The sequence below is a fragment of the Chlamydotis macqueenii genome, chromosome 5 (assembly GCF_036417535.1).
Source record: "Chlamydotis macqueenii isolate bChlMac1 chromosome 5, bChlMac1.mat, whole genome shotgun sequence".
Lineage (NCBI taxonomy): Eukaryota > Metazoa > Chordata > Aves > Otidiformes > Otididae > Chlamydotis > Chlamydotis macqueenii.
The window spans coordinates 41430883-41457588 of record NC_141560.1 but is presented as its reverse complement, the minus strand read 5'-3'; the positions used below and the strand labels follow the sequence as shown (position 1 = coordinate 41457588).

The following is a 26706-nucleotide window of genomic DNA, read 5'->3' as shown; positions in this document are numbered from 1 at the left end:
AATGAGATCCAGCGTGCATCAGCACAATGGCTGTCTTCGCTCTCTTGTTTCCGTGGGAGGTAAACCCTGGGCATATGGCCCGTACAGGAGCTGTATGGGCTGCTGTAGTATGTACCACAGGTAAGCGTTCACTGTCCTAAGTGGTAAACAGAAGGATTATGTCTCTGTGCAACACGTAGGAGGACACCTTCGGCCTTGAGGGCAAAGGGATTTGTAAGGCTTCCATTTGGCAGGATCTCTTGACAAAAGATACTACAGCAGAACTGAGAAACAGGGAAGCCTGTAGGCAACGTGGGCTTCTAGATACAAGATGTCTAATAAATAAATCAGTAGCATTGAATAGAAGTTAATTTAGAAAAAATAATAGAGACCTGGGATTCCATCTGTCAAAAAAAACAGGCTGCTTGCTTGAAAGGAGCCATGTTAATGGGATGACCAAAACATCAGAAAGTTGAAAGTTAATCTTCTGCTAACTTCAGTTGCAATACTCTACAGCAAGTTAAACAATTGTATTTGGGTGAGTGATATTAGGTATACAGTTTTAGATCTGCTTTGTCTGTGTTTCTCGTGTCTTTTCAGATGTGATATTCTCAAAAACTTTAAAGATTTAAACCTTTGGTATGTATCAATAACATTTAAATCCAGCTGAATAAAATAAATTTGCATGAGTCAGTTCTTGTAGGGATAGGTCTTAAATTTAATCCTAAACTCAAGGATCCTGGGGCAGTTCACATCTAGGTCCGGAGCAGGCATAATTCCTTCTTCAGTTATTTTTCAGCTATGAAATAAGTCTGCATGCTGTCTTTAATTGCCTTGCTGGTGGAGAAAGAAGCACCTAAAATAAATTTACTATGAAAAATATTTATTTGCTGTAACTCTGACTCAAAAAAAAAGTGCTTTATTATAAAAAAAAAGTTTATTATTTATTTACATTCACATAAAGACTCCTTAGTTCACAAATGGGCTTCTTGGATTTGTTTTAGAGACAATGGATTTTGTTCTCTGCTGCATTTCTGGACTGACAATCCTCTCTTTTTATAGCACAAGTAGAGCGCAAACATGGTCAACGTAAACTTCCTCATGCTTCCTTGTCCACACATCTCAGCCTTGGCCTGAAAGGTCATTTCTGTAGGCACGAGCGGAGCGCGGCCTCACCTAGCCACACTCCCGAGGTTGTCAACAAGGGAAGCACATTAATTCGTTAAGGAAGAGCTCTGGGTTTTGTGTTTATTCCCTTCACTGACAGACAGGCTTTAGCATTTTCAATGACAAACAAAGTGCTATTCTTAGCCTTCTTTGGCTTTTCTTCACTTCCTAGTCAAATTCCCTTTTTCTTCATGAACAGGATTCATAGATACTTTATTTCATCTTCCCTAGTGCTGGGCAGTCGGCCAAATGCTGGGTTCCCTCTCTGTTAGGCAGACATATACTATCCCCACTGGGTGGTTTTTGCAGTGGTTGCTCATTCTTATGCTGCTTTTTCCGCTCCACGGCAGTACGCAAGGCCTGGAGAATCAAATCTTTATTGTTCTGGACGTTGTAGTAACTTAGGTTCACCAGTTTGTCAAAATTTTCCTCTGAATAACTCAGATTGTTTATGTAATATGGACCACAGGTATTGGCAACATCAACATCACCCTCTGCCATCTCTGAAGGACTACGTCTCACACCTAAGGGACAAACAATGAGTCAATTAATTAGCAAAAAGCGATTAGGATGTGGGTGTTTCTCAGGCATGCACATACAGTGGATCACAACCCAAAATTTACCCTCCACAGGCATTTTATTACTGGGATATTTGGTTGGCCCTGGAGGGTAGAGAAGCTGGTGGTCATGAGGGGAGTAGGGGTTTTACTGGGTATTCTTGGAAATGCCAAAACAAGCAGCTCCTCTTTCGAGCATAGGAGGATGAGACTCTCTGGCTTCTCCTTTAGCTGTGGGGTGAGCCGCCAGCATGGTCCCCAAGTCCCACTCAGCACTGATGCTCTCCCAGCCCTGGCCCCCACCTTGCTGCTCTCTCCCAGCCATCACAGCACCCTACACCTCTATCCAAGGTGCAAGTAAATGGCGGCTACTCTTTTTCTCTTTCCACCCCTTCTCCCAAAGCAGACAACTACGACAAGGACCTCACGACAACATGGTTTCTTTCCAGGTGATGGATGGGTCTGAAGGCACTGCCACTTTCTCTGCCTTCCATCTAGACTTGTTTTATTTTCCTCACTACTATGCTTTCATGCCTTCAGAAATAGGCTGCTGAAAATCCTTGTATTTCTGTGACTCAAGCTTTCCAAAAGCACACCTGCTTTCTCAGGAACCTGACAGATATTCTTTCACACAGTACAATCTAGCACATTCTCTGGCACCATCAGGTACATCAACTCTTGGTTCCTACTGGGAAGAATTATCAAAAGATACAGAAAACAGACCTAAAAAAACTAGGTTCTCTTATCTAAACTGAAAGACTTCACAGGGCCATTATCTGGACATATCCTGGAAGCAGATGACGCAAATATTTACTGTAATTTTCTTAAGCTACCTACTACCATAAAAATCTACAGACTTTATGTACCCTCAACAGTGAGAGTGAATCTGATATTCCCTGAATCACTAAGATTTGGCAGAAATACTGAAAGAACTTTTCATGCCCATTTCATCATCCCAGGATAATCAACATATGCATCACAGATCCAGGCAAGATAATTAGGCAGATAGTCCCATAAGTGTCATCTCTGGAAATATTACATCCATCATAACTTATGATCTGAAGACAAATTAAATTAACTTATTTATTTTAATTCATTTGACAGTAGAAACCAGATCCCAAGTTAATGCAGAATTTTATTTGCAGGCTACTACAGAGAAAATATTCATAGGGACCTCTACAGTAGGTTGCTGTTACAGGAAGAAAAATACCCAAGGCTTACGAGGGGAAAGGCAAATCTCAACAAATTAATGGATGCAGGAGATGTAAATCACATCTCTTCACTTGTTTTTCTGGGACCTTCATAAGTCACCTGTGATTTGAAATGATAGCTGATCTCAGCTTGCACGTGGCCGTCTGCTCTAGATAATGACACTGTGAATGTATTTGATTTAGCTGCTGTTTTGGACACACCATCACTTACTGAGTTGGTGGAAATACATCTATATACTAAAATCAGTAGCTGCAACATGCATCCTCTGAGCTAAGCGTGTGTTTAAGTGATATACTCAATGCACAGCAGGCAAACTTGCCCCTCCTGGACTCAGCAGAAGTGAGCTATCTCTGCCTGCACTCAGAGAGTATAAGGAGCCCACTGGGCCATATCAGTTTTGGCTCGACTCTGTGCTGATGGGACACAGCATATGGGCAGGCTGAACTTACATCTGCCTGTTAGTACACAAAATAAACAGGTTCTTGGAAAGCAAGAGTCAGTTAACTTGATTAGATTCTGCAGATTCCTGGACTCCAGTATGTGCCTTTGACTGCTGAAGGACAGCTGAGGCTCCCACCCCTGGACTGGAGACCTGAAGATGTGGAGATCCACTGCTGTGCACTAGCCTGTACACCTGATGTGAGGGCTTACACATGTTTTTTCCTTCCTTATCATTCCCACAGACACCTTGGTTTTCTAACAGCTCACGTCGGGGAAAGAGAGCAGTAACAACCCTGAAATGAGCACCAATGGTAGATGATACTGTCAGGGATAGGTAACACTGGTTAACGCAGGCAGGAAGTATAATGCTTGATTCCTCCTCAACACAGGTAAGACAGCATCAGAGACAGGAGAATTCTGTCAGCCTCTGGTGAGACAATCACATTGGGAGGAGTTTGTAACCTTAGCAAAAAATCCACCTCCACAGTCACAGACACCTGTGCCACCTGTACTAAAGCAGGGCAGCAGGCTTTGTGAAAAGTCAGCATCTCTCTTACTGACAGGGACACATGCATTTGGGGGATCGTTTCTAACAACATTGATCCAAGGGTTCTGATTTTCCTGAAGGGATCTCCCCAAGTCTGATAGATGTACTTCTCCCAGCTTCGCAGAGAGCATTATAAGGAACTGGTACTGCTCGAGTGAAGCAGTCTAAGCTGCCTCACACAAAGGATTTCCCCTTTGTACTCCAGTTGTGGAATACTCTAATCAGTGCAAGAGTAACCCAGTTTGAAAGTGTCAGTTTTACTCATTTACTGCCCAGGCTCTAAATTCCCTTTGCTGAACAAGCTGATGGATGAGCTGGCTGTGGAAAACCTGCCTGTTCATGTAATGGAACTAATACTTCAGATGTGGTACAACTTAGATTCAGGCTAGGAGATGTTACTGAAGCGCTATAAATTAAACTGATCTCTGCCTGTCTCTGACAAAGGGCAGACATCCATCCTCAGCCTCCAGGCCTTTCTGCAGCATCTGTCCTGCCACCACGGAGGCTGGCTCTCAGCTGAGAGGTGGTAGCCTCCCGAAAAACTGCATGGCCTGAGCCCTTCCATGTCAGCTCAGCTGAGACTTCACCTGTGGGGGACCAACAAAGACTCATTCTTTCTTTTCCTGTTTAGTCTCAGCTTGCAGCTACCAGCTGAACCGGTCAGGTAGCAAAAGCTTGCCTCCATACACAGATATCACGCAGGTCTTCATACGCATCTTCTACATACCTAATAATGATTGGGTTTAGATTGTCTGATAATTTATTTTGACATGTAGCATCTGCACATCATCTGATGTTCACTTGACATTAGATAGCTGAGTTAGGAATAACAGTCCTGTGTTCTGGAAATTATTGCGGGGTAGAGGGGAGGCAAACTCCCTCACAGAGCAATACAGAAGCTAATTATCAGTTCCTGTTGTAGTTCTTTCTCCTCTTCTCCTTTTTCTAGTTCTTTCTACAAAAGGCAACTGCAAAAACCAACCTTTCAGTTATCTGATCTGTGTTAAGACCTGGAGTAGAATGGTGTGTGTACCTGTATAAATACCCTTAGACTATTTGAATCCTCTTCAAAACCCCAGTTGCATACCTCAAATCTGCAGTGAACGTAATACAGACTATCTAGAAAGCAAAAGTACTGTATGGTTTTTTACTACTTGCTCTTAAAAAAAAAAAAAGGATAAGAATTAATACAATTGGGACAGTAGTCTGTGCATTTTTTTTTTTGTTATTGATGTCCCATGTACAAGCCTAGAACTTTCAAGTTTCAGTGTACTGCAGGCCTTTGAAATGATTAAAAAATGTGTTCTCATAGCATGAGTTAGGAATTTTGTCATCTGGGAAGGAGTAATTGAGACTTTTGGCACCAACAGAGGTAGTATGGAGTACCAGGTACCAGGACTTAGAAAACATCTGTTTTGAAGTGACTGGCAATGTTGCTACTGAAACTCTTCTTAAATTTCAAATTAGGACTCACTGAAGTGAACAGAAGCTGTCAGCATGGCTCAGTGTTATATTTTCATCACTTTACTGGTTCACACTTTTGTTTTCAAGGTTATCTGCTTAACTGTAAGCTTGGAAACAGTGAAATCCTTGGATTCCCCAGAGCATTTTCTAACAGGAAACGATGACAAGTGTGAGAGGAAATAACCATGCTAATTTCTGCCACTGCTGATAAACAGAGTGTACTTTTCATCAGTAAACTCTACAGTCTACCTATGAAAAGCCACAAAACAATCTGAAAAGGAGCATATGTGCCAAAGGCTGATCCCAGTTGCTGCTCTGCTGTCCAGGAAAATTTATGTATTTTAAGCTTCTTGATATGGTTCAGATCTAAGCAAAGGGAATCTGAATCTGTGTTTACAGAATTATCTGAAGAACAGATACTGCACAGTAAAAAAGAGAAAGAAGGCAGACACTGCCTCTGTTAATGTGAGGGGTAGCTGTAAACTTACCAGGTGCTTTGTATTCCCTGAAAGTGTCATTCACTAGAGGGAAAAATATCACAATAGGTGTTTCTGGGCTCTCCTTGTCACCAACAATGTAGCATTCCTTCAGATGTGTAGTTTCCTGGTCATCTGGCACCTTTGTAGGGAAAGGAATTCCCTGTTTTGCAAAGTATTTGGAGGCTTCTTTCAGGGGCTGGTTGCCACAATAGGAAAACAAAACAAAAGAAAACATCAGAACATGTGGGAAGCACTTGGACTGAACTTGACAAAAACCCAGTTTCATTGGGAATGTTTGTGGGGTAAGGGCCAAGTTGTGACAGATTATGGCATGTACCCAACTTAGATGTTGTAGACTGTATATGGAGCCACGATCTGGAAGGCCAGAGTTAAATGGGATGGATCTGGGTTTGCATGTCTGTCTTTGAAAATCTACATCCCCCATTTGGGTATTAAAAATGCTGCCTTTAGAGAACTTTTTATTTCAAATGTATTTGAAGTTCCTAAATACAAACTGTGCTTGCATTTATTTGCATATCTCACCCTCTGCATCAAACTCTTCTATTGTTATGACTGTATTGCCCTGAATGTGCATTTTCCCATACATGAGAATATGTATGATTGGATTGAGAAGCCATAGACAATTTTAAAATACATTTAGCTTCATTCTTTTAATATCTAACTGCCTTCAAATCAGCTAAAACATGTTTACACATAAAAATGGGCATATTCAGTTTACTAAGTGCTTACTTATGATAACACTTGCACTGTTCAGTAAAGATATGTGACCCTGGTAAACTGTTAATTTACACTTCCCAGATAGTGGGGAAAAAAAGTTTCTGTGAGTAAAGGATCAACCATTTTGGGAACTCAGTGGTGAAGCAGAGATATCAGTAAAGAAGAAAGTGCAAAGCTCACCAGTGTCTGGGAACCTGAGCTGTAGTTGAAATGCAAAATGACATCCACTTTCCTTTCTGGCCTCATAAGGGGCGGGTAACTGGTGGCAAAGGCAAATGCTGTATCAATCAGGATGAGGTAGTCTGTTGCTGCTGTCAGGTGGTTGGGCTGAGAGTCAAGCTCACAGTCTAGAAAAGAAGCATTTTTTTTCTATTTTTTCAGGAGCGGTGCTCAATACAAGAGATGTGCTGAGGAAAGTCAGTTGTTAACCAAACAAGAATTCAACTTTTCTCAGGTCTTAGACCTACCTATATAGCTGATAGCTGCAGTTCAGTTGTTTCTCAGTTCTTTGTCTGGCTTCTTCTTTTCACTATTTACTCTGCAATTTCTTTGTCTGTTCTCTAATTAAGAAGCACTAACTTGGGGCTCAGAAGAACAGAGCTAATTCCAACCCCTGGTTTTGTGTGTGACTCTGACCAGGTCAATATATATATATATATTTTTTTTTTTAATATGGAAAAAATTAAAATGGCACCTCATTGTCTCAACATACTAAAGATTAAAGATGTTTGATGCCTTGCACGCTACGAGAACAGGCACACAGCTACTAAGGTACACAGCTGAGGCAGGCAGAGCCCCTTGTGCAACACAGAAGACCTGGTACCAGACTGAGCACTAATTCCCAAACTATGTAACAGGCAATACTGTTACAAAGGTTCTATCTTACTTATAAGTAAAATGGTAACATGAAACAGGGCTCTCTCACGCGTCCCTTGAGTACTGGCCAGGCAAGAGACAACAGTGATGATACCAGTGCCGTGCCAGAAGCAGGGAGGCTGGCTGGCTGTCACATGAGCAGATGTGCGCTGGTTGACTATCAGGGTCTTCCTCTTCTATCAGCTGCCAGTCTTCATGGAATTTTTAAGAACTTATTTTCAAAGCCTCTCCTGCTAGGTAGTTTCAGCTTTTAGTAATAAACAGTTTCAAATATTGGCAGAGGACAGGAACAGAATGAAGAGGCTGTTGGCTTGATAACCTTTTTTAAGAATTGTTTCTTTTTCACAAGCATGGTTTAAAATGTAACTAAAACCAGAGTGCTACTACCGTACCTTTCCATTTGGAAAACTCGCTCTCTAGGTAGTTGTTGTTCATCTGGAGGCCCTTCAGGAAGTTATGGATTTCTGAAGCTGCTGGACGTAACATGGTAACATCTCGGAAAATGTCTGAAAAGCTGTCGGTGGGACAAACCACTCGAGTATCCAGCTCATTTGGTCTTGCAGGGAATAGGGTTTCGTCATCTGCAGAAGAAAGAATAACAGTTCTTGTGCGTGGTCTCATTGTTGAGGTTAATCTGTGCAACAATAATTTGTTTTAACATGTTTGGCAAAACTTGGACTTTTTAATCTTTTTATTTATAGGATTTCCACAAATCTCATAGTTTTTCAGCTAAGCTTTGAAAAAATCTGTTTCTTCTCCTCAGTCCACATGGTAAAGGTCTTGTTTGTACTCTAAAGTAATCCATCTCATCTACTATAACGTCCTTTGCTTTTCCATGATTTTATCCACTACAATATCCTGCACTTATCCTGTCTTCCTTTGCTACTTCATGTTACAGTTTATCTCTCAGCCACACCCATAAAAACCACACAATCACAATCTCTCAGCCACACAAATGTAATTAATGTTCCTTATTAGCAAATGAAAGCTCATTTTAACAACCAGAAACTACCCCTGCAAGTGCAAGAAGATAAAATAAATTGCCCCTTTTGCTAATATTATCTTCCTTCTAATCTGTTTTTTTATCTGTAAGTACGTCTGTCTTGTGTGTTTCTCCTTGAAATCCCACCCTGCAGGTATTTCTTAATTTGGTAGCATGTTTTGCAAATCTCATCCTTAGGACTAGTTTGGAATGACTTGCAGTAATACTGAAGTTTGTGTCTTGTAGAGTTCCGAGAGGGAGGGATGGTGATTGCTCTTTCTGTGAAGCCTCGTGCTGTACTCCCAACTTCCAAGAGAGGAACTGGAAGACTGTGGATTGCTAGGGGAGGCCTCCAGCCTACCCTAGTCTACAGGGATATTTTTCTCCAGTTTTACTCTTATGCTCTGAAAATGGCTCATATGGGGGCCATTCTATCTTTTTTTTTTTCCTGTGGCAGATCCTATGGATTCTTTTCTCACAAAAGCAAAATTATTGCCATACGCAATAGATGGCATGAATTTCCTTCTGGTTTCCATGTGGATTACAGGAAACTCTGAAGAGGGGATTCCAAAATGGCTTTGAAAAATTCAGTGAGAGAATAACAGCACAGAGGGTAAAAGAAAGAAAAAGAAAGAAAAAAAAGAGACACTAAAATAACATAATGGCATATGAATAACTTGCCTATGTCGGTAATTTTGTCTCGGGTCCACTTGTGCCAGAAGTCTTCTGAATGAACAGATATATACCAAGCATCCATAAGATTCAAGGAAAATACACTGCTCCAGATCCCTGTGGCACAGGATATATTTCACAGAAAGTAAACTGGTAAAGACCTGGAAGCATTTTCATTCATAATGACCTTCAGTACCTTCTGCATTCTTCAGCAAACTTTGTTCAATACTTTATCTTAGTGCACAAATAAAAGGGAATGTCTTTATGAAGTGGTATACAAAGCCATAATTTATAAAAATAATCTAATTTATTGGAATATATGAAAAGGGCTGGTACTGTTTTCAGTATAGCTGCTAACATATTCATTTTTTGTTATGTGGCAAATAATGTTTTGTCAAGTACATCTTAATATTTTCCACCTGTCCTTGACATTTCTTGTTCCCCAAGTTCTCAGCATTTGTTAGAATTATTAGAATATTATTATTAGAATAATTCTGTTACAGGTATGCATTTATCATGCAGAACTGTCAACCACAAAAAGTTAAAGATTCATACACTAACATCTCTTAGGATAAGGAAGCGCACTTAAAAGTTTTTAAAATGGGAAGTGTAAAGGTAGGAGTCTTTTGATTTGTCTTCTGATTTTTGAGGGTTTAAGGCATATCTAGCTTACATTTTCAAGTCCCTCTAGTAACTTGTGTAGCAAACTTGATGGCAGTCCAGGCTGACACCTATCTGCAATTGTCTCTCAGGCTGAGAAAACACCGTTACATGGTATGGTTAGATGTGCCACGTGTGCAATGGCGCCTTCCTGAACCTTCCAGACTGCAGAACTAAACCTGGCGCTCTGGGGAGGAATTGAGTGATGGGCAGAAAAGGCTGCACCCAAGCAGCCTGGCGATCACCTGACCCAGCAGTGCCAGCCTGCAGTCAGAGGGACAGGCCCGGCCACGGAGGAAGGAGCTGCAGGACCTATGGAGTCAGTCTCTGCTCTGTTCGGGGGTTGGGGTGCAAAGGAATTTGCTGAAAACCTTTCAGATAACTGTGTCACTGAGGTAAGAAACCCTGCCTGAATGGGGCAACTGGGTCATTAGCAGGGAGCAGGGCCACAAATATCCCAGCATTGCTCTAGAGAAGGGAACAAGAAAGTGCCAAGGTAGGAGGTATAGGAAGGGGGCTGGTGACCTTCTGGCATTTCTGACCACAGGAGGGGCGACCTGAGTAACTTGTTTGATGTTGAAACCAGGGATAGGGAGATTCTGACTGCTTCCTTACACCTCACCACTAGCTGTAGTGAAATCTCCACACAGGCAAATAATCTTAACTTCTCAAAAAACCCTTGACACTTCCTTTATGCAATTGGTGGAAGTAGGAAGAACAATGAGGCAAGAGATTGCTTTCGCAAAGAGAAAAACATATTTCCCTTACTGTGTTTGCTGTTCTTATGCAAGAGGGAAAAAACATAAATATTATGACCTATTTGTACTCCGAAATGGAAGTGTTATCCTGAAGGATTAATCAGGGTTAGCTGCAGCAGGAACATTGTAGATAAAAGGCTGTATTTTAGAGACCCAGGTTGCAGAAGAGACTGATGATTTAACTTAGCAGCAATGTTACCTACTTTTGTTGCTGACAAAGACATGTAAGTATTGTGAAGGCCTCATGTCAGTAAGCATAACCACATATGAAATCAAATAAATCTGTTCAGCAGAATAAAATTACAGAGAAATTAAAAAATCCTGCAGATAGTGGCCTGTTATCAGTTCTAATATTTTACCGTATACTGCTCCTGGCAGATAAAAAATATACTAACTGCTTCATTTTAGAAGAGGGGTTTGCGCATGACAAGAATTTCGCATTACATTACATTTCTGCAGAGCAACAAATCACCTTCCAAAAAGCAGATTCTGGATTCAGGGAGCTTCTTCATCAGGCGACCCATGAAGAACTCACTACCAAAATCTTCTGCACGAATGAAGGCACCGTATTTCGGGAATCCTACCTCATAAGGAGTGAATTCCACCCATTCTGAAAAAAAAAGCACAAGGCAGACTGCTTACAGTAGCAGAGGCACTATTTAGTTGAATAAAACATATTATATTGGCTGGATTAAGGCAGACTCTTTTCTAACTAACACACTTTATGAACAGACATTTATTCACTGTACATTTCACAATGATGAACGTGAAGAGTGAATTGTCCTCTTACATCTAAATTTCTCTACACACTTTATATTTGTGAGGTAATTTAGCAGGTAACATTGTGATAATGTCTTCCATTCTCCTGTTTTTGATCCTGAATACAGCTGAATATACTAAGACATTCAAAAATTTAACTGTTAAAGTTCTACTCAGGGCCAGGTTGGATGGGGCTTTGAGCGACCTGGTCTAGTGAAAGGTGTCCCTGCCCAGGGCAGGGAGGTTGGAACTAGATGATCTTTAAGGTCTCTTCCAACCCAAACCATTCCAGTATTTTATGATTTCATGATACTGTTAGGTGGATTGGCCCTTTAGAGGATTAGTGCACTGAACCCATTTCTTTACCTAGTCCTAAATTACTCCTATTGGGATTAAATGTTAAATGCAATTATGGCGTATCGTTACCTCTAAAATCCTGGTCGCTGATTTTATCCTTCACATTGAGAGAGAGGTAGATGGGCAGGGGATTCTGACCCTGATTTAGTGCCTGCTGCTGATCTGTGAGCTTATAGGAGTCCTCCTGTTTTGAAGATGAGGACAGTTAGATGACACAAAGAGCCTCCCACTTCATCTAAGCCTGATCTCTGACAACACAGTGTGTACTGGACTGCAGCTAAGATGTTTCCCACCAGTTTAGTTTAGATAGGTGTTATCATCCCTATCTCTGACCTTCCCCAGCCCCAGTACTTCAGCACACAAATAGTCCTAAGCTAAGTTCATATACTGAAAAAAATCTGAGATTCCAATGGTAGGAAATATTTGAAAAGCACTCTTGGCATGAAATATTTCCTCAGAAAGAGTAAGCACTGCCCTGACTGCCCAGAAAATAATCTTCTCCTTAGATCTCTGACAGAGCCAAGCCTCAGACAGAGTTAGTATTCAATGAGCCTTGACCTGTATGCTCCTACGCGGAGCATCTTGCATAGTCAGGCAGGGTGGAAATGGCAGGACAGTTGGGAGCTGTGCCAAGGCTTGAGAGGGTGCTGAGTTCAGGTCCTCCTCGAAAGAGGGCTACAGGTGCTCCCCCTTGCTGGAGCAGCCCTTGGAGGGATGGCTGTGCCGTTGGGCTTCCCTCGGGTGGTGCTGGCCAGGGGACAGGGCTATGGCACCAAAGGGACACTCACAGGTCCCTGCTGAGCCACCCCTGGGGAGTGTCTCGCACTGTGCGGTGCTCAGGTGGTAGAAATTTGGATGTGTGCAGAGTTATGTGTGTTATAGGGGGAATGTCTTCTCTTTCTTAAGTATAAATACCCTATTGGGAAGGAAATTTTCACAAATACTAAAATAGAACCTAAACATTGCCTTTTGGTGAAAATGTTTACAGGGGGGCATAATCCCATTAACAACTCACAGATACTGCTTTTGGGTTTGTGTTTGTGATTTTTCTTTGCCTTGTCATACTGTGCAGCTCTTTTAAAAGAACAGCAGGATTTTCATTTAAGTATTTACATGTTAATTAATTTTAAAGTTGTTCATGCTATAAGTTTCCCATGGTTCAGGGCAGCTGGGTCTAGCTGACCCTGCTTCAGCAAGGCTGTTGAACAAGATGGCCTCTAAGATGTCCCTTCCAATCTCAACCATTTTTTTATTTAGTCTGCCTTCACCTCTATGTTCACTAAATATGCAAATCTGAAGAGAAAGGTGCTGCTATTGTACCTTTTCATGTAACATGGTTTCAATTATGAGTCCCCATAGATCCGTAAAACATGTCTGATGTCCTTCCTGTTCCCTCTGGCATAACTCTTTCAAATAGTATTTCAGACGGTTGGGGGCAAAACAAGTAAAAAACTTATTTTTGAGCACATGCTTTCGGGCATCATGGAGTGTTTCCTTAAGATTCTTTTGGGACCAGTCAGGATCTTCATACAAGTTTGCCATGGTCCTAAATAAAAAAAAAAAAAAAATGAAGTAGAGCTTTGGAAAGTTTTCATGCCTTGATTTACATGAAAAGTACATGTGTTTGTGGTACCCTCCACATTTTTAATCAGGACTGAATTAATTCTAAATGCTGGCAAATACTCACTGAAGAAAACAAGAAAAAGACACAGGAGAAAACGAAAGTGGTTTTTTTTGATAGTAAAGATGATACAACTCTTCACATCACTTCTTGACAACACATATAGAAAATTCCTAGGACTTTGCTTGTCTTGGTCTTACCATGTTGTGCCAGATAAACCAGTGATGTATGAGACACAGTCCAAGACATTCAGTTCCTGCACACTGAGAAGGTGAGCATACATGGCTGTCAGAGCTCTGGTTCCACCACCCGTTGTCATGATTGCCACCACAGGTACCTGTTTAATCCCAAAATACACGCATTTAGTGACACAGTCTGAGAAGAGAGAGAGACATCATTGATTAGAAAAAGAGAAAGTAACAGCACTGATAAAGTAATAAAGATGCTGCATGCCACTGGTCTGCAAGGAGAAGAAAAACTTGAATTAGTAATGGGACATAAAAGGAGTAAGAAATACTTCATGTTTCACGCCAAGGAGGCGTACATGAGGACATGAAATCCGTCATCCCAAACATCACATTTTCAGTGCTCTATTGCAAAAAACTAGAGGGAATGGTACCTCCTGCCATCTGAACCAAATATTTACCAGATGCTATAGACTGGAAAACACAGGTGCTGTCTCACAGTTTCCATGTAAGTAGTAATAACCTCTGTATTAATTAAGTTTGCTAAAGCCGATATCTACTATTGTATAGTTATTTCACAGGCCATACAAGATGTATCATGACTGGTGAGTTTAAGAGCACAGATAAGTTCAGATCCCCTGAGACCAGAAGCTGGTGACACCAACCCCTCTTACAGTGGCTGGAGGGAAAGAGGAACTGTACTCACTCCATCTACCATGTATGTACCTGCAATACTAGGTATGCAAGTGAGCTGCAATTACTTCTTTCTATGATGATACAGAAATCCAGGATCTGGTAGTGTTAGAAGAAGGATTAATCCATAAATATGAATTGGCTCCATTAACAGTAAAGATAGGTACTGTGCATTGGGGTGAATTAATCTCTTGTGCAAATCATCAGGAGACTCCAGGGAAATTGTTCTGCAAGGAAGTATGGGTGCCTCTCCATTTGAGGAGAAGAAAATGGCCCACGGCTTAGTGCTGGCATTTAAAGGCAAGGTCTTGTGTGTCAAAGGTCCAGCTGTGCAAAAAAAAAAAAACAACTGCTGAGCTCAGTTTAGGGCAAAACAAAGAAAATTTTGTCATCTCTGCCTCTGAGTTCAGGCTTCACACTGCAGAGTGGGAGTGTAATTAAAAAAGAGAAACCTGATTTTTGCTTACCCTGGACCCTCTGTTATCATTTCCACTTGCCAAGCCAGCACATAGTCTAGCTGCAGCAGATGATGTCAAAATGGCAGTGTGCTGTGCTCACACAATGGGAGCCTAAATGCCAGCACAAAAAGCACAACAAAATAAAGTCCAGTTTGAACCATGAGGGAAAGAAGTGCTGAATCAGTGGTTTAGATCTGACTGAGATGACTGTGAGGCCTAAAAGAAGCTTTGGCTTTGGTTCTGAGAGCACCTAGCCCTTCTCTGTAGCAACAGAACTACAGGTTTTTAGTAGTATTCCCTGTGATTATTCATTTCTTCACTAGAAGACACAAGTCAGGCATAGCTTGCACATGAAACTTTACACTGTTTCCAGGAAAATGGGAGTTGAACACAAGTGCTACATTTTGACACTCAGCTGTGGAGACAGCAGAGAATAATTACGTCTCAGATACCTCATCATCCTGCAAGTCTTCCTCCAGCTGGAGAATGTCCTTCAGAGCAGCTGCAACCACCTTCTTCCTCTTGCGAATGAAATCCTGTTCCTGGGCACACAGGTCAAACCCCAGGCGTATGTCTAGGTCTTCCTGGCTGGAACAGAGGATCAGGTATCTCATATCATGTTTATAGTTTAATTCAGCATTTTAATTGCTTCTATTTCATAAATAGAGATGCTTTCACCATAAGGTCTGTATAAAGCAAAGCAGGAAGAGATGAAATGTTTTAGTTTGTTCCAGGAGAACAACAGTACGTCTTCCTTTGGACTGAGATTTTTTTTTTTTTTTGGACGTTTGCTGAAGATGCCTGAAATTAAATATAGCTACAAGTAACAGAATTGTTCTGTTTCAGACATAAAGCCAAAAGCCTGCAGAGGGCAGCATTTTAAAGGTGGCTTTTAAACACACCTTCAAAAGTTGCACGAACTTCCACTGGTAGCTGCGAATCGTGGACTGCAGTTCTGGACTTTCATGTTCCGAAGGTTTTTTTTAGGTGTGGGTGTGTATAGTCATTTATGGATATTTATAAGCACTACAGTTGCAGTCTGGATGCTGCTGTGAAAATCTTTCTTGGGTATGGTAAGAAAGAAGTTTTTAAATGACAGCTGTAAACTATTTCATAGCGTATTTACTGAAAATAAACAGCATGATAGAAGGCACATCTGCTTTTGTAAGGCAAGAGAACTTCCAACATAATGTAACATGTTCATCTTAGAAATTTTACTAAGGCCTTAACCATATCTCAAAATACGCAATGTATTTCCTCGGTTTAGAAAAAACAATCAGTTGATTGAGTTAATTTGCATTTATCTCTTTGAGCAGATATTTAAAAATAAATGCAGGTACATTTATTATTTCCTTTTTTTTTTTTTTTCATATACTAGAGTGACCAGGCACTCTGACTTCTGTCTTTTATTTTTTCTCTGACCTCAGGAAACAGAAAAGTTTATCTCAATTGGTTTTGAAATGATGCTTTCATTGAAAATCTGCATTTGGCAATGATTTGTAGTGGTATCAAAGAGGGTCTACAGTGGCTCTTAGCACATAATTTTGATTGCAGCAAAATATCAACCGAAAATCAGCGTGTGCTTTATAAAATATTTTCTTAACTCATTATATGGTCCCATTACATAAACTTACAGCTGCTGAAAATCTCTGTGTTGTGTACTGAGTCCATTTTATTTTATAGTCTGAAATGAGGATGAGCCAGCATTCAGGATGCAGAGAGTAAGGAAGGGATTGGAACTTGATTGACGACTATCCAAATTCAAGGAACCAAGGGGGAAAACACAAAAAGAAGATAAATAAGATATCTTACCATTTTTTCACCTTAAAGTGCAAATCAAATTTTCTGTGCTGAAAATTAAAAAGGTAAAATTATGAATATTGATATTTTATTTAAAACAGTCCTTTTCCGCTCAGAATGAGACATAGCTTTTTTGGGTCATCCTTACATTTACAAAGCTCTGAACTTCAGTAAACTGAGATTGGGAGGTAGACTCTCCTCTCAGTGTTTCGTTAGTACCCAGAGATGTGCCCTGATTTAATAAATTAAGACTTTGGTATAACCATCTATAGTCTGCATCTTCTCTCTGTTGTGAAAGTTAGGTGTAGCTTGCACTAGTACTATTTAGCTACACAAAAAAAAATAGAAGAGCTGCACCTCACCTTTCGGGAAGGGTCCACCACTAAAGACGGGTCTTGAAACGAAAGTCTCTCACACCACAATGTGAGATACAAGGGGAAGCCAAAGAGGCTGAGCACCCCATAAGTGTGGCATGGGTTTACCTCCCCTGGCCATGTGCCAGGTTGCAGCCACACTCCTCTGTCCCAGGGGCACCCAGTGACCTCCAGCCCAGCTAAGGACACGGACCATAGAAGGAACATGAGCAACAGCTTAGACATTTTTCTTCTTCCTCCTTCTGCCCTGGATTTCCCTTTTTATTTTGCTCAAAATTATTTACTTCATTATAGATCACCCTAAATTTGAGGAATGTCATAAAACAACTGGCTCCGGTCTTTGATTTTTACTTCTTGGGAACCAGCAACAGTTTTTAAAAGCTTGCAAAGGGTTCGCCATGGCCAGCAGACACTTACCTCGCCGATTACTTCCTGCTCGTAGGGGAGTGACTTCAGAGGAAAAGTCAGGGGGACACTTCTGTTCCTTCTTGCTCCGCATGACACACAAGCACACTGAAAAGGAGCACAGAGTGCTTTTTGGTTAAGACAGAAATGTTCTCCTCTCGCTGCCTACTCTACCACACATAAAAGATCATAGGACTGTCTGTGTTGTCTACTATGTTCTGGGATTACGTACAAAGGTGGGAAGCCTCCTCTTCTTTGTGAGTACAACATCCAGGGATGGTTGTTTGTATTTGGCATAGTGGAAGAAAGTGGGATCTGGGAGAGAGTGGGAGTCACAGCCCACTGAAAGTCTCTGGGTATCTTCAAAGGATCCTCTCACTGTAAGTGTTAGCTCATTCTCTAAAACAATGAGATAAAATGAATACCAGAAGTTACTTCTAGTTGCAAGAAGGACACAAAGGGAGAAAAAGAAGCAAAAGGTAGCTTTGAACAAACCCCTTCTCTTCCTTTCTATTTGGGAAGCTGTCTTCTGAAAGTCATCCAAGACCCAATCATTACAGGTGGCTGTATCTTTATAATGGGCAGAATAAGAATCCAAATGGGAGTGGGGTGTGAATGGCACTGAATTTTAGACTGCTGCATTTCTATTGCAGTTGCATCATGACACAGTGAATGCAATTAGGTACTTTGCATTGTAAATCATCCTCATCCCAGGCCAAATAATGAGCAACAGATGTTCTCAGTCCCCTAAAATAAGATCTGATTCTGCAGCAGATGATCCTATTTATATAAAGAGATGAGTTAATCTTGCCAGTGTGTGTTATGCATGCTCTGAGATTGCCTACCAGATCCAGCCCCTCAGGGGATGTGGGTAGAGGAACTTCTAGATTGTGGATCTTGATCAGGGTCAGGCGGGAGCCAGCTGCTGAGCGGCTAACCCCTGCAAAAAATGAGGTGTTTCTGTGCGTAGGCAGAAGTCAAACTTTCAGAGATCCTGAGGAAAGTTAAAGCCAAGGACTATCATGCTTAAGGAAGTAAGCTTCTTTAGGGTTTAACAGTAGTATAGCAGAGGTTTTCAGGATCTCAGGTTGGGTTTTAGATACCTTCTGTACAAGCATCTGATGTTGTTTCTAGTCTGGCACAAGGCTCCCGTGAAGGTAGAACCCTGAACCTACACCTGCTGCAGAACGGGTGGCATTCCCTACTACAAAGTTTTTACAAATCACGTTAGATGCGGCCAGTTAGTAGGCATGGTTTTGTTGGGTTGATGGTTGGACCTGATGATCCTAGAGGTCTTTTCCAACCTTAATGTTTCTATGATTCTATGAATTAAAGCCTTAGTATTTGCACTATGCAATTTCTAGGCATTATTAGAGAGGGTAAAATTGCTAGTATTCAGTTAAGGAATTAATAAGCGTACCTGAAAAATGCTTCTTTTTCATCCTACTGTCCAAGTGAACTTCCAAGCAGTCTACTTCACGACACTAGAATAGCCATGATGGGGACAGAGAATTAGGTTACTCATCCGGCCATCTCACCACCAGTGCTGGCAGATCTTGGAACAGTCATTGTAGGAAGGGTCACTGCTTGAATGTGGGGGCCAGCTGTGTTGGAGACTTCTACCAGACCCAGTGAAAGTGAGAATTAACTTTGTCATCACATGGGAAGATGGGATGACAAAATTACACATTGTAATTTTCAATGGGTCCAGACAAAACAAGGGGAAATTATAGCAGTCTGAAGGCTCATCTAAGATCACGCTGGCCTCCTCAAAGATAAAGCTCCTAAGAGGAAAAATATTACTAAAAAATGAAGAGTTGCAATGTTTCCCTCACTGCCATCATTGTCAGCTAAGGTAAGGAATGATATGGGAAAGAACACAAGAGAACAAAGCAAATAATATTTTACCACTATTGCCCCATTTGTGATGATGGTTTCAGGAGGACCTTGACTAGAAAACAAAAGCAAATAATATTTATTTTATAAACAGTATAATCTAGATGCTGTCCTGAATAGGACACATTTTTCTCAATTTTTTTTTTTCTGTTTGTTCCTTCCTATTGTTTGTAGAGTTATGCTCCCATTTCACTAGATGCCACATAACTACCTAGCAGAAATGATTCCATTGCAATAAAGCACCTGGAAAGTGCTTGTAACAGCCTTAACAGCACAGGTATGTCACATACTGGGCAGCAACATTCTCCTCAGCCATGAGCTGCCCAGAATCCTCTCCAGAAAATCTATAAACTTACTGCAGTGGGATTTACCAGCCCCAGAAAATTGACTCTGAACTATGTAAGTAATATATAAATTTTAAGAGAAAGTCACATAACTAAAGATTCTGAACTCATTGTCCATGTAATGGCATTTTCCTTTCCTACAATGATTTGCTGATGCACATATTAAGTTTGGAAAAAGGGTGAAGCTGGCTATTAAGATGATACTGGGTGTACAGAAGTTTCCCCTGCACTGATGCACCACTCTAAGCTATTGCTCCCATAATAATGGGTTTTTACTCACATGCTCTCCAATACAAACTCAACTTCCAGCTCCTCCCTCCTCTGAAAATGAAAAAAAAAAAAAAAAAAGAAGCAGTCTCAATTAGCATGTGCAGAGGTTTGCAAAGTGACCTTCAATTTTGCAAGCACAGTTTCCTTTATGCTTTAATAAGTAACAATATTCTGGTTTGTGCTTGCTGCTGTCAGCAGTAGAGGACAGAATCAGCTTTTTTCTTTCCCAAGCAGAAGATCTCAATTGTACTAGCAGAACAAAGGGTCTTTGATGCTTACAAGTCTTCCTAGTAAACCTTTATTTTTCACACTTTCTTCCCTGACAGCTTCCATGTGCTGAACATGATATGCTAAGACTCAGTGTTTAGTAAAATATTGTGAAAATAGGCTGTTTCCCTGTCCTTGTATTGTTTTTCTTTTTAGAATCTTTATGAGGATTAGATAAAATGTGTTATTTTCTGTCAGATTATTAAAAGTGCAAAGCTTCCCTAAAATTGCATTTGCTCTGGAGCTTGGGAATTTGGCCACAATCTGTGCCAGAGGAAGCCAACAGCAATTTGAGAAGGCCATGAATTTGGTCACTGGTGAGCAATTTGCAAGGTTTTAATAAATTTTGTTATGTTTTTACCACCAACCTAGAGAATGGATGTCAAGGTGTACTCAATGTCTGGCCGAGCTCTCACCTGTGGATTTAGTAGGAATGCCATAGGCACTCTTTCCCCGAGGGGGATTTTAGCTACATCAAAAAGCACAATTGCATGGTCATCATCATGAATGATGTCATCGTCAGAAACAGTAATTTCCAGAATATTCTGGGAAAAGAAATGAAAAATGTCCAATTTATTGTCATGTACTTGAGAAGTATGACATTCTGCAGCTCTTCCAGGTTCAGTGCCGGCTTTACAGAGAAGAAATAGAATAGTATTGACAGCAAAGTGTCATAAGGAAGAGTAAGAAAATTGTGTAATCTCCTTTATAAGAAGCCGCTTCTACTCTTGTCAATTAAGGCCAAACTGAGATTTCTCTTGGGTTACCTTTTATACTTCTAAATACCTCTCACCAAAAATGTAATATTTTAGGAAGGAATATGGATAGCCAGAAGTCCTATATTGCCCTTTATCAACAGGGGCAATAGAGGTCACTTCAGATACTAATCACCTTTCTATGTCCTTGGGCTTTCCACTTTCAGCCACCTGTTCATAGGTACTTGAGTGCAGTGTAATTATCAGCAGCAAACTGAGTAAACATCTTAATCATACTAGAGTTTAGCAGCATTGATATGCCATTATTTCATGTCCTCTTGGGGAAAGATGTGTTTTTCTGTTACAGTGTTTCTTTATATTTTCATTTAATATTTTCTCTGTGTCGTCACTCTCTCATTGGTCCCATTAGCCTTCTCCAAGGAGGTCAGGCTTATATTATTATTTAAACAATAACTATCTGTTAGGAGAGACGTGGATTCCAGCAAAAGTCACAATATCTTTGCTCCAGCTTGCTAGCAGAATTTTAAGTAAACTCAGAAAGGTATTAAAAGACATGACATCCTCTTTAGGGCTAAATCAAAAGAAGCTAAATAGAGAAGAGATGAAGCAGAGAGTTTTTGGTTTGTGTACCTTGACTTGTCTCTGTATCCGGAAATAGAAAGTTTCATTCCACACGGGATTGCTGCAGTTTTTGATGGTTTTGGTGTGGAATTTTTCATCCGAAGCAGTTGGCAGCCACAGGCTCACATAGCAGTCAGATCGGCTTACTATAGAAACACAGGCACAAAATATCAGGCAGTGGAAGCACAACACAAGAAGTGGAGGCATTGGAATTCTCTGTAGCTTGAACATGGATGAGAGTTGGCCAGTTTTTTCTGATATACATCAGCCAAGCCAGGAAGATACAAATTACACAGCTGGATAAAATGAATTTGTTGTTCACCACAACACTGTTTTTAATAAGCAGTGTATTCAAATAACTATGCACAGTCCTACACGTTAAAAAAAAAATACAGACCTAGCCAGTGGATAGAACAATATGAATAGCCGGGGGTCTTACATTGCCCCTTATCAACATTGTTTCATCTCTCTGCAAATTTGGCAGGAGGAGCGTCGTAGTTCAGCCCCGACTGAGACCAGACTACGCAGTCTCTCTCCCACTCCCCCCACCCTCCAAGAGAATAGGGGGAGAAAATACAAGAAAAAACGGCTCGAGGTTTGAGATAAGGACAGGGAGAAAATCCTTAAAGTTACCGTTACGGGCAAAACAGACTCGACTTGGGGAAAACTATTCATTTATTACTACAAACAGCAGGATAATGAGACAGGGAACAAGATAACCTCCCTCCACCCCTCCCTCTTCCCAAGCTTAACATTATCTCTACTACCTTCCCCACCCTGAGTGGCACAGGGGGGAAGAGGGAATGGGGGTTGCGGTCAGTTCATCACGCGTTGTTTTACACCACTGCTTCATGGTTGGGGGAAAAATTCCTCCCCTGCTCCATTGTGGGGTCCCACCCATATGCCACAGTCCTTTGTGAAACTGCTCCGGCGTGGGTCATCTCTTCCACGGAGTGCAGTCTCTCCAGAACGGCTGTCCCAGCGGGCCCTCCATGGGCCACAGCCTCCTTCAGGCATCCACCTCCCTCGGTGTGGGGTCCTTCACGGGCCCCAAGTGAATCTCTGCTCCTCCGTGGACCTCCATGGGCTGCAGGGGGACAACCTGCTCCACCATGGTCATCACCACAGGCTGCAGGGGAATCCTGGCCAGGAGCTGCATTACTCCTCCCCCTCCTTCTTCACTGACCTTGGCGTCTGCAGCTGTTCCTCTCACAAGAAAAGTTCTTCACAACAGGCTGGCAGACACCTCTCAGAATCTGTTCACATCATCCATCTCATCTCCTCTCCACTTCTTGCAGCTGGGCTGGACCGAGTCGGGCCCAGTTGGCTGCCTGGCAAGAGGCCAGAGGGTGAGGTCTGCAAGGCCCATGAGGCCTGCACCTCCCCCTCTGCGCCTCTGCCCCCACTCAGCTTCTTCATGTCTTCTTCTTCTCTTTTTTTTTTTTTTTTCTGTTTTCCCCTTCTTAAATACGTTATCGCAGAGGCGTTATCATGGAACATTCTGCTACCAATCGGCTCAGCCTTGGCCAGCAGCGGGTCCGCCCTAGGCCTGGCCGAGTCCACTGAATAAAGGGGAGCGACTTCTAGCAGTTTCCTACAGGAGCTACCACCTTAGGCCCCCCCTCACTATACAAAACCACAGGGAGAAATTGTGACCAATGCAACAGAGAGTGAGCCTCAGACCCTGAGAGAGATTGGGCATAAATTTGCTCTGTGGCATTTTAGCATTGTGAGAAATCCTAAAAGAATAATTTTTGAGTCCGATTCAGATAATTAACGTCTGCAATACCTGATTATTAACCCTTCATGATGGAAAATTAATTATTCCAGGAACCTAGAGCATTGTAACCTCAGGTGGGATAGGAAGAGAAAGGCCTACTAGCAGTACAATTGCTTTTTCAGGAGGTTAATAGGTAGCTGGAGCATTTTCCTGGTGTTTGCTGAGGCTTGAAAGACCTGGAAGCTATTTCCTATTTCATATCTCTTCCCAGGAAAAATGAAGTGATGGAAAGCATTTGGATCTTGTGGATGGAGGGAATGAGCCTGCATTTACAATAAGGGATCATCTTGGGAGATGATGAACCAAGCAAACACCAAATTGATTCTAAGACCTTGGACAGAAACTTTTCCAGAGGCAACTGGAAGGTCTGATCCATCCTGTTGTGTAAACACAGGCTTTGGTAAGAGAAGAGGAGAAGGGGAGAAGTCTGGTCCATGGCAGTCAATAGAGATAACTAACTAATGAGCAAAGAGACGAACACTTACCATCTGTAAGGATGGCACAGGCCTTGAGTTAGTTCCTCAAGTTTATAAGAGAGTTCGTCCTAGTGTCTTTGCTTGGGATATCAGATATATTGCTTTTGGATATTTTGCCTAAATATAAAGTGTTACCTGAAATCCAGCGGCCCTGTGACTGGGACATGCCTGGAGGATGACGCCTGTCGTGCAGCTAGATTCCCAGGTAACTCTTTATCCTGAGTCTGAAGGAATTTCTTGGCACTTCTGGGATCCTCATGAAGGATGTATGTTGCCTTTCTGTCTTTGAAATTATTTCCGCAGGCAACATTTCGGTGTCTCAGATTTGTACATCTTTGAAGTGACAGGTTAATATATTGACTTTGGCAATTACCAGTGTAAGATTCAACTTACAACGTGTGGGAGGACTGTGATTACCAATCTCTCTGATAACTGAAACATCTCCCCTGACTGTGCTGTCTGACAGCCTGCTGAGCTGTGGCGTACTCATCCTGACAGGTGGTATTGCTGGCTCTGATCTACAGTTTCTCAAGGGGACATAACAGGCCTGTGCAAAAGCTAAGAAACAAACATGGCTTCAGGCTGTCTAGACCATCCCTTCTCTCATTAACGCACTTATCACTGTCGATCTCAAGTGTTCTGAAAACATGAGTCCAGCATCCTCAAAATTGCCAAAGTGGCTAGGATGGGATGTACTGAGAAATGTTTAACTGATCTGAGACATAATTTCTCTCCTTTTTGGTTTCTGGCCATCGTAGAGTACAGGAAGGACATATTTCTCTATTTTTGCTACAGTTGCAAAAGCCAATTTTTTTTATTTTCCTTTCTTCTTCTTAATAAAAACAGAGATGCTCTATCCTTTTTTTTAAATTCCAGCTTTCAACCACACAATGTATAAAACAGGACTCGTGATAGAACTGAGAAAGCTGGCAATGCTAAAACTCTGACCCAAGCATGAATGAACAGCCACAATATTTGTGAATGTCTTTTGTTACTGTCTTATCTGGAATTTACTGTTTGCTGGAGTGTTTTCTTTGACAACGTATTTTCATGAGGCTACTTTCTAAAATTATTTTTCCATAAGTGTGTCAAGTTATTGACAGTTCTTTGTCAAACTGATGAAGTACAGGCTAGATAAATGGACAGTGAGGTGGATTAAAAAGTGGCTGAACTGCCAGGCTCAAAGGACTGTGATTAGCAGCACAAAGTCCAGCTGGAGGCCAGTCACTAGTCCTGTACCCCAAGGGCTGATACTGGGGCCACTGCTTTTTAACATCTTTATTGACAATGTGGGCGATGGGACAGAGTGCACTTTCAGCAAGTTTGCAGGTGGTACAAAACTAGGAGGAGTGGCTGATGCACCAGATGGCTATGCTGCCATTCAGAGGGACCTGGACAGGCTGGAGAACTGGGCCAACATGAGCCTCATGAAGTTCAGCAAAGGAAATGCAAAGTCCTGCACAGGAGGAGGAATAAACCCATGCACCAGGTCAGGCTCCGGGCTGACCTGCTGGAAAGCAGCTCTACAGAGGAGTACATATGCATTTTGGTGGACACCAGGTTGAACATGAGCCAGCAATCTGCCCTTGTGGCCAACAGCTTCCTGGGCTGCATTAGGAGTGTTGCCAGCAGGCAGAGGTTGATCCTTCCTCTCTACTCAGCACTGGCTAGGCCACATTTCTGGGTTCGCCGGTACAAGAGAGTTAAGGACATACTGAAGTGAATCCAGCAAAAGTCCACAAAGAAGACGGGGAGATTGGAGCATCTGCCATATGGGGAGAGGCTGTGACTCTTCAGCCTGTAGAAAAGAAGGCTCAGGAGGATCTTATCAATGTATATAAAATACTTGATCTGGGAGGGAGAGAGAAATAAAGATGTCACAATAAGACTCTTCTCAGTGGTCCCTAGTGAAAGGCAAGAGGCAATGGGCAGAAAGCAAAATACAGGAAAATCCATTTAAACATAAGAAATTTCTTTTTTTTTTTTTAAACATGAGGGTGGTCAACACTGGCACAGGTTGCCCAGAGAAGTTGTGAAGTCTCTGTCCTTCAACATGTTCAAAACCCAAGCGTATATGGCTCTGAGCCACCTGCTGTAGTTGACTCTGCTTTGAGTAGGGGGCTGGACTAGGTGATCTCCAGAGGTACCTTCACGCCTCAGCTGCTCTGTGTGATTCTGCAATATCAAGGCTAGTTGGTCACAGACAAATTGCATATAATTGTTAGTAACTACTGAGTGCAAATTTGACCTTGAAGATGAAGTTGAGGTGAAGCCACTAGGACAAGCATATCCTCTTCCCATGGAGAAGGGGAACTATGCCATACGTGTTTTTGCCACAATTAATCTACAGTCTCTACTGATGTGGAGAGGTTATTGTTTCCCATAAAATTCCTGTGATTTTCTATGTTTTCCTTGAGTTGTACAGTGTCAGCTATTCCCCATGCTTTGACTCTAACTGAGCTTCTGTATTTCTGTAGAAGTGGCAGTTCACTTCAAGCCAGGCTAAGCTGTGAGAAAAACAGCAGGACTAATAAAAAATAACAGGATAGCTGGATGTCTGCTGAATACTCTGAAGACTATGATACCCTCATGACATGGGAGTACTTGAAATGACTAACCAGCTTTTTCTGGTCCCTTTTATCCCTAAAAAATGTGTACAAAAAAGCTACTGAAAATCTTCCAGTTTATTCATTGCTACCTGGGATCTAATACAAAAATAATATTTGCATTTTCTTCATGCTCTAAATTTAATGCAATTGCTGGGCATCATTAGCAATTTCATGCCATGCCAGGCCTTAACCTCAGTGCATGTGTTGCAACTTCATTCCCTGATGACATAATGCCACATCATGTGGATGCTGAGACATCTGAACTCAGTCTCTTTGGAAGTTAGCACTATGTGACCTTGATATCCTTTCCCAACTTTTAACTTCTTCTGATTCAGTTGCATTTGTGTGTTTGTGGGACTATTTCCTCAAGCTAAAGATGGGCTAAATACTCAGGACGGAAATGAGAAGTTCAGAACTGTAGCCAGCTGTTGCTGCTGCTGAGAGTACAGTCCTGTGACATGTTCCTGAAATGAACCATCACGTGCTGAAATCATTCATCTCCATCACAAGCAAGAAGAAAATTACAGCACTGAAAAACAAAGC

General features: G+C 41.7%; 1 protein-coding gene across 1 annotated transcript in view; it reads right to left on the bottom strand.

The window, feature by feature from the left end:
- Positions 1-1359: 1359 nt before the first annotated feature.
- The window catches only part of LOC104475235 (cytosolic phospholipase A2 epsilon-like), a 39598-nt gene continuing 14251 nt past the window's right edge, over positions 1360-26706 (bottom strand). The window contains exons 4-21 of the mRNA XM_086748675.1: positions 21308-21444; positions 20378-20506; positions 19705-19745; positions 19093-19135; positions 18605-18668; positions 17417-17583; positions 17197-17292; positions 16418-16455; positions 15058-15193; positions 13470-13606; positions 12969-13194; positions 11718-11832; positions 11005-11142; positions 9124-9231; positions 7853-8041; positions 6765-6931; positions 5856-6042; positions 1360-1670 (exon numbers count right to left, since the gene is read on the bottom strand). Of these exons, the coding sequence (XP_086604801.1) occupies positions 1360-1670; positions 5856-6042; positions 6765-6931; positions 7853-8041; positions 9124-9231; positions 11005-11142; positions 11718-11832; positions 12969-13194; positions 13470-13606; positions 15058-15193; positions 16418-16455; positions 17197-17292; positions 17417-17583; positions 18605-18668; positions 19093-19135; positions 19705-19745; positions 20378-20506; positions 21308-21444 (2429 nt within the window). The remainder of the gene's footprint in view (positions 1671-5855; positions 6043-6764; positions 6932-7852; positions 8042-9123; positions 9232-11004; positions 11143-11717; positions 11833-12968; positions 13195-13469; positions 13607-15057; positions 15194-16417; positions 16456-17196; positions 17293-17416; positions 17584-18604; positions 18669-19092; positions 19136-19704; positions 19746-20377; positions 20507-21307; positions 21445-26706) is intronic.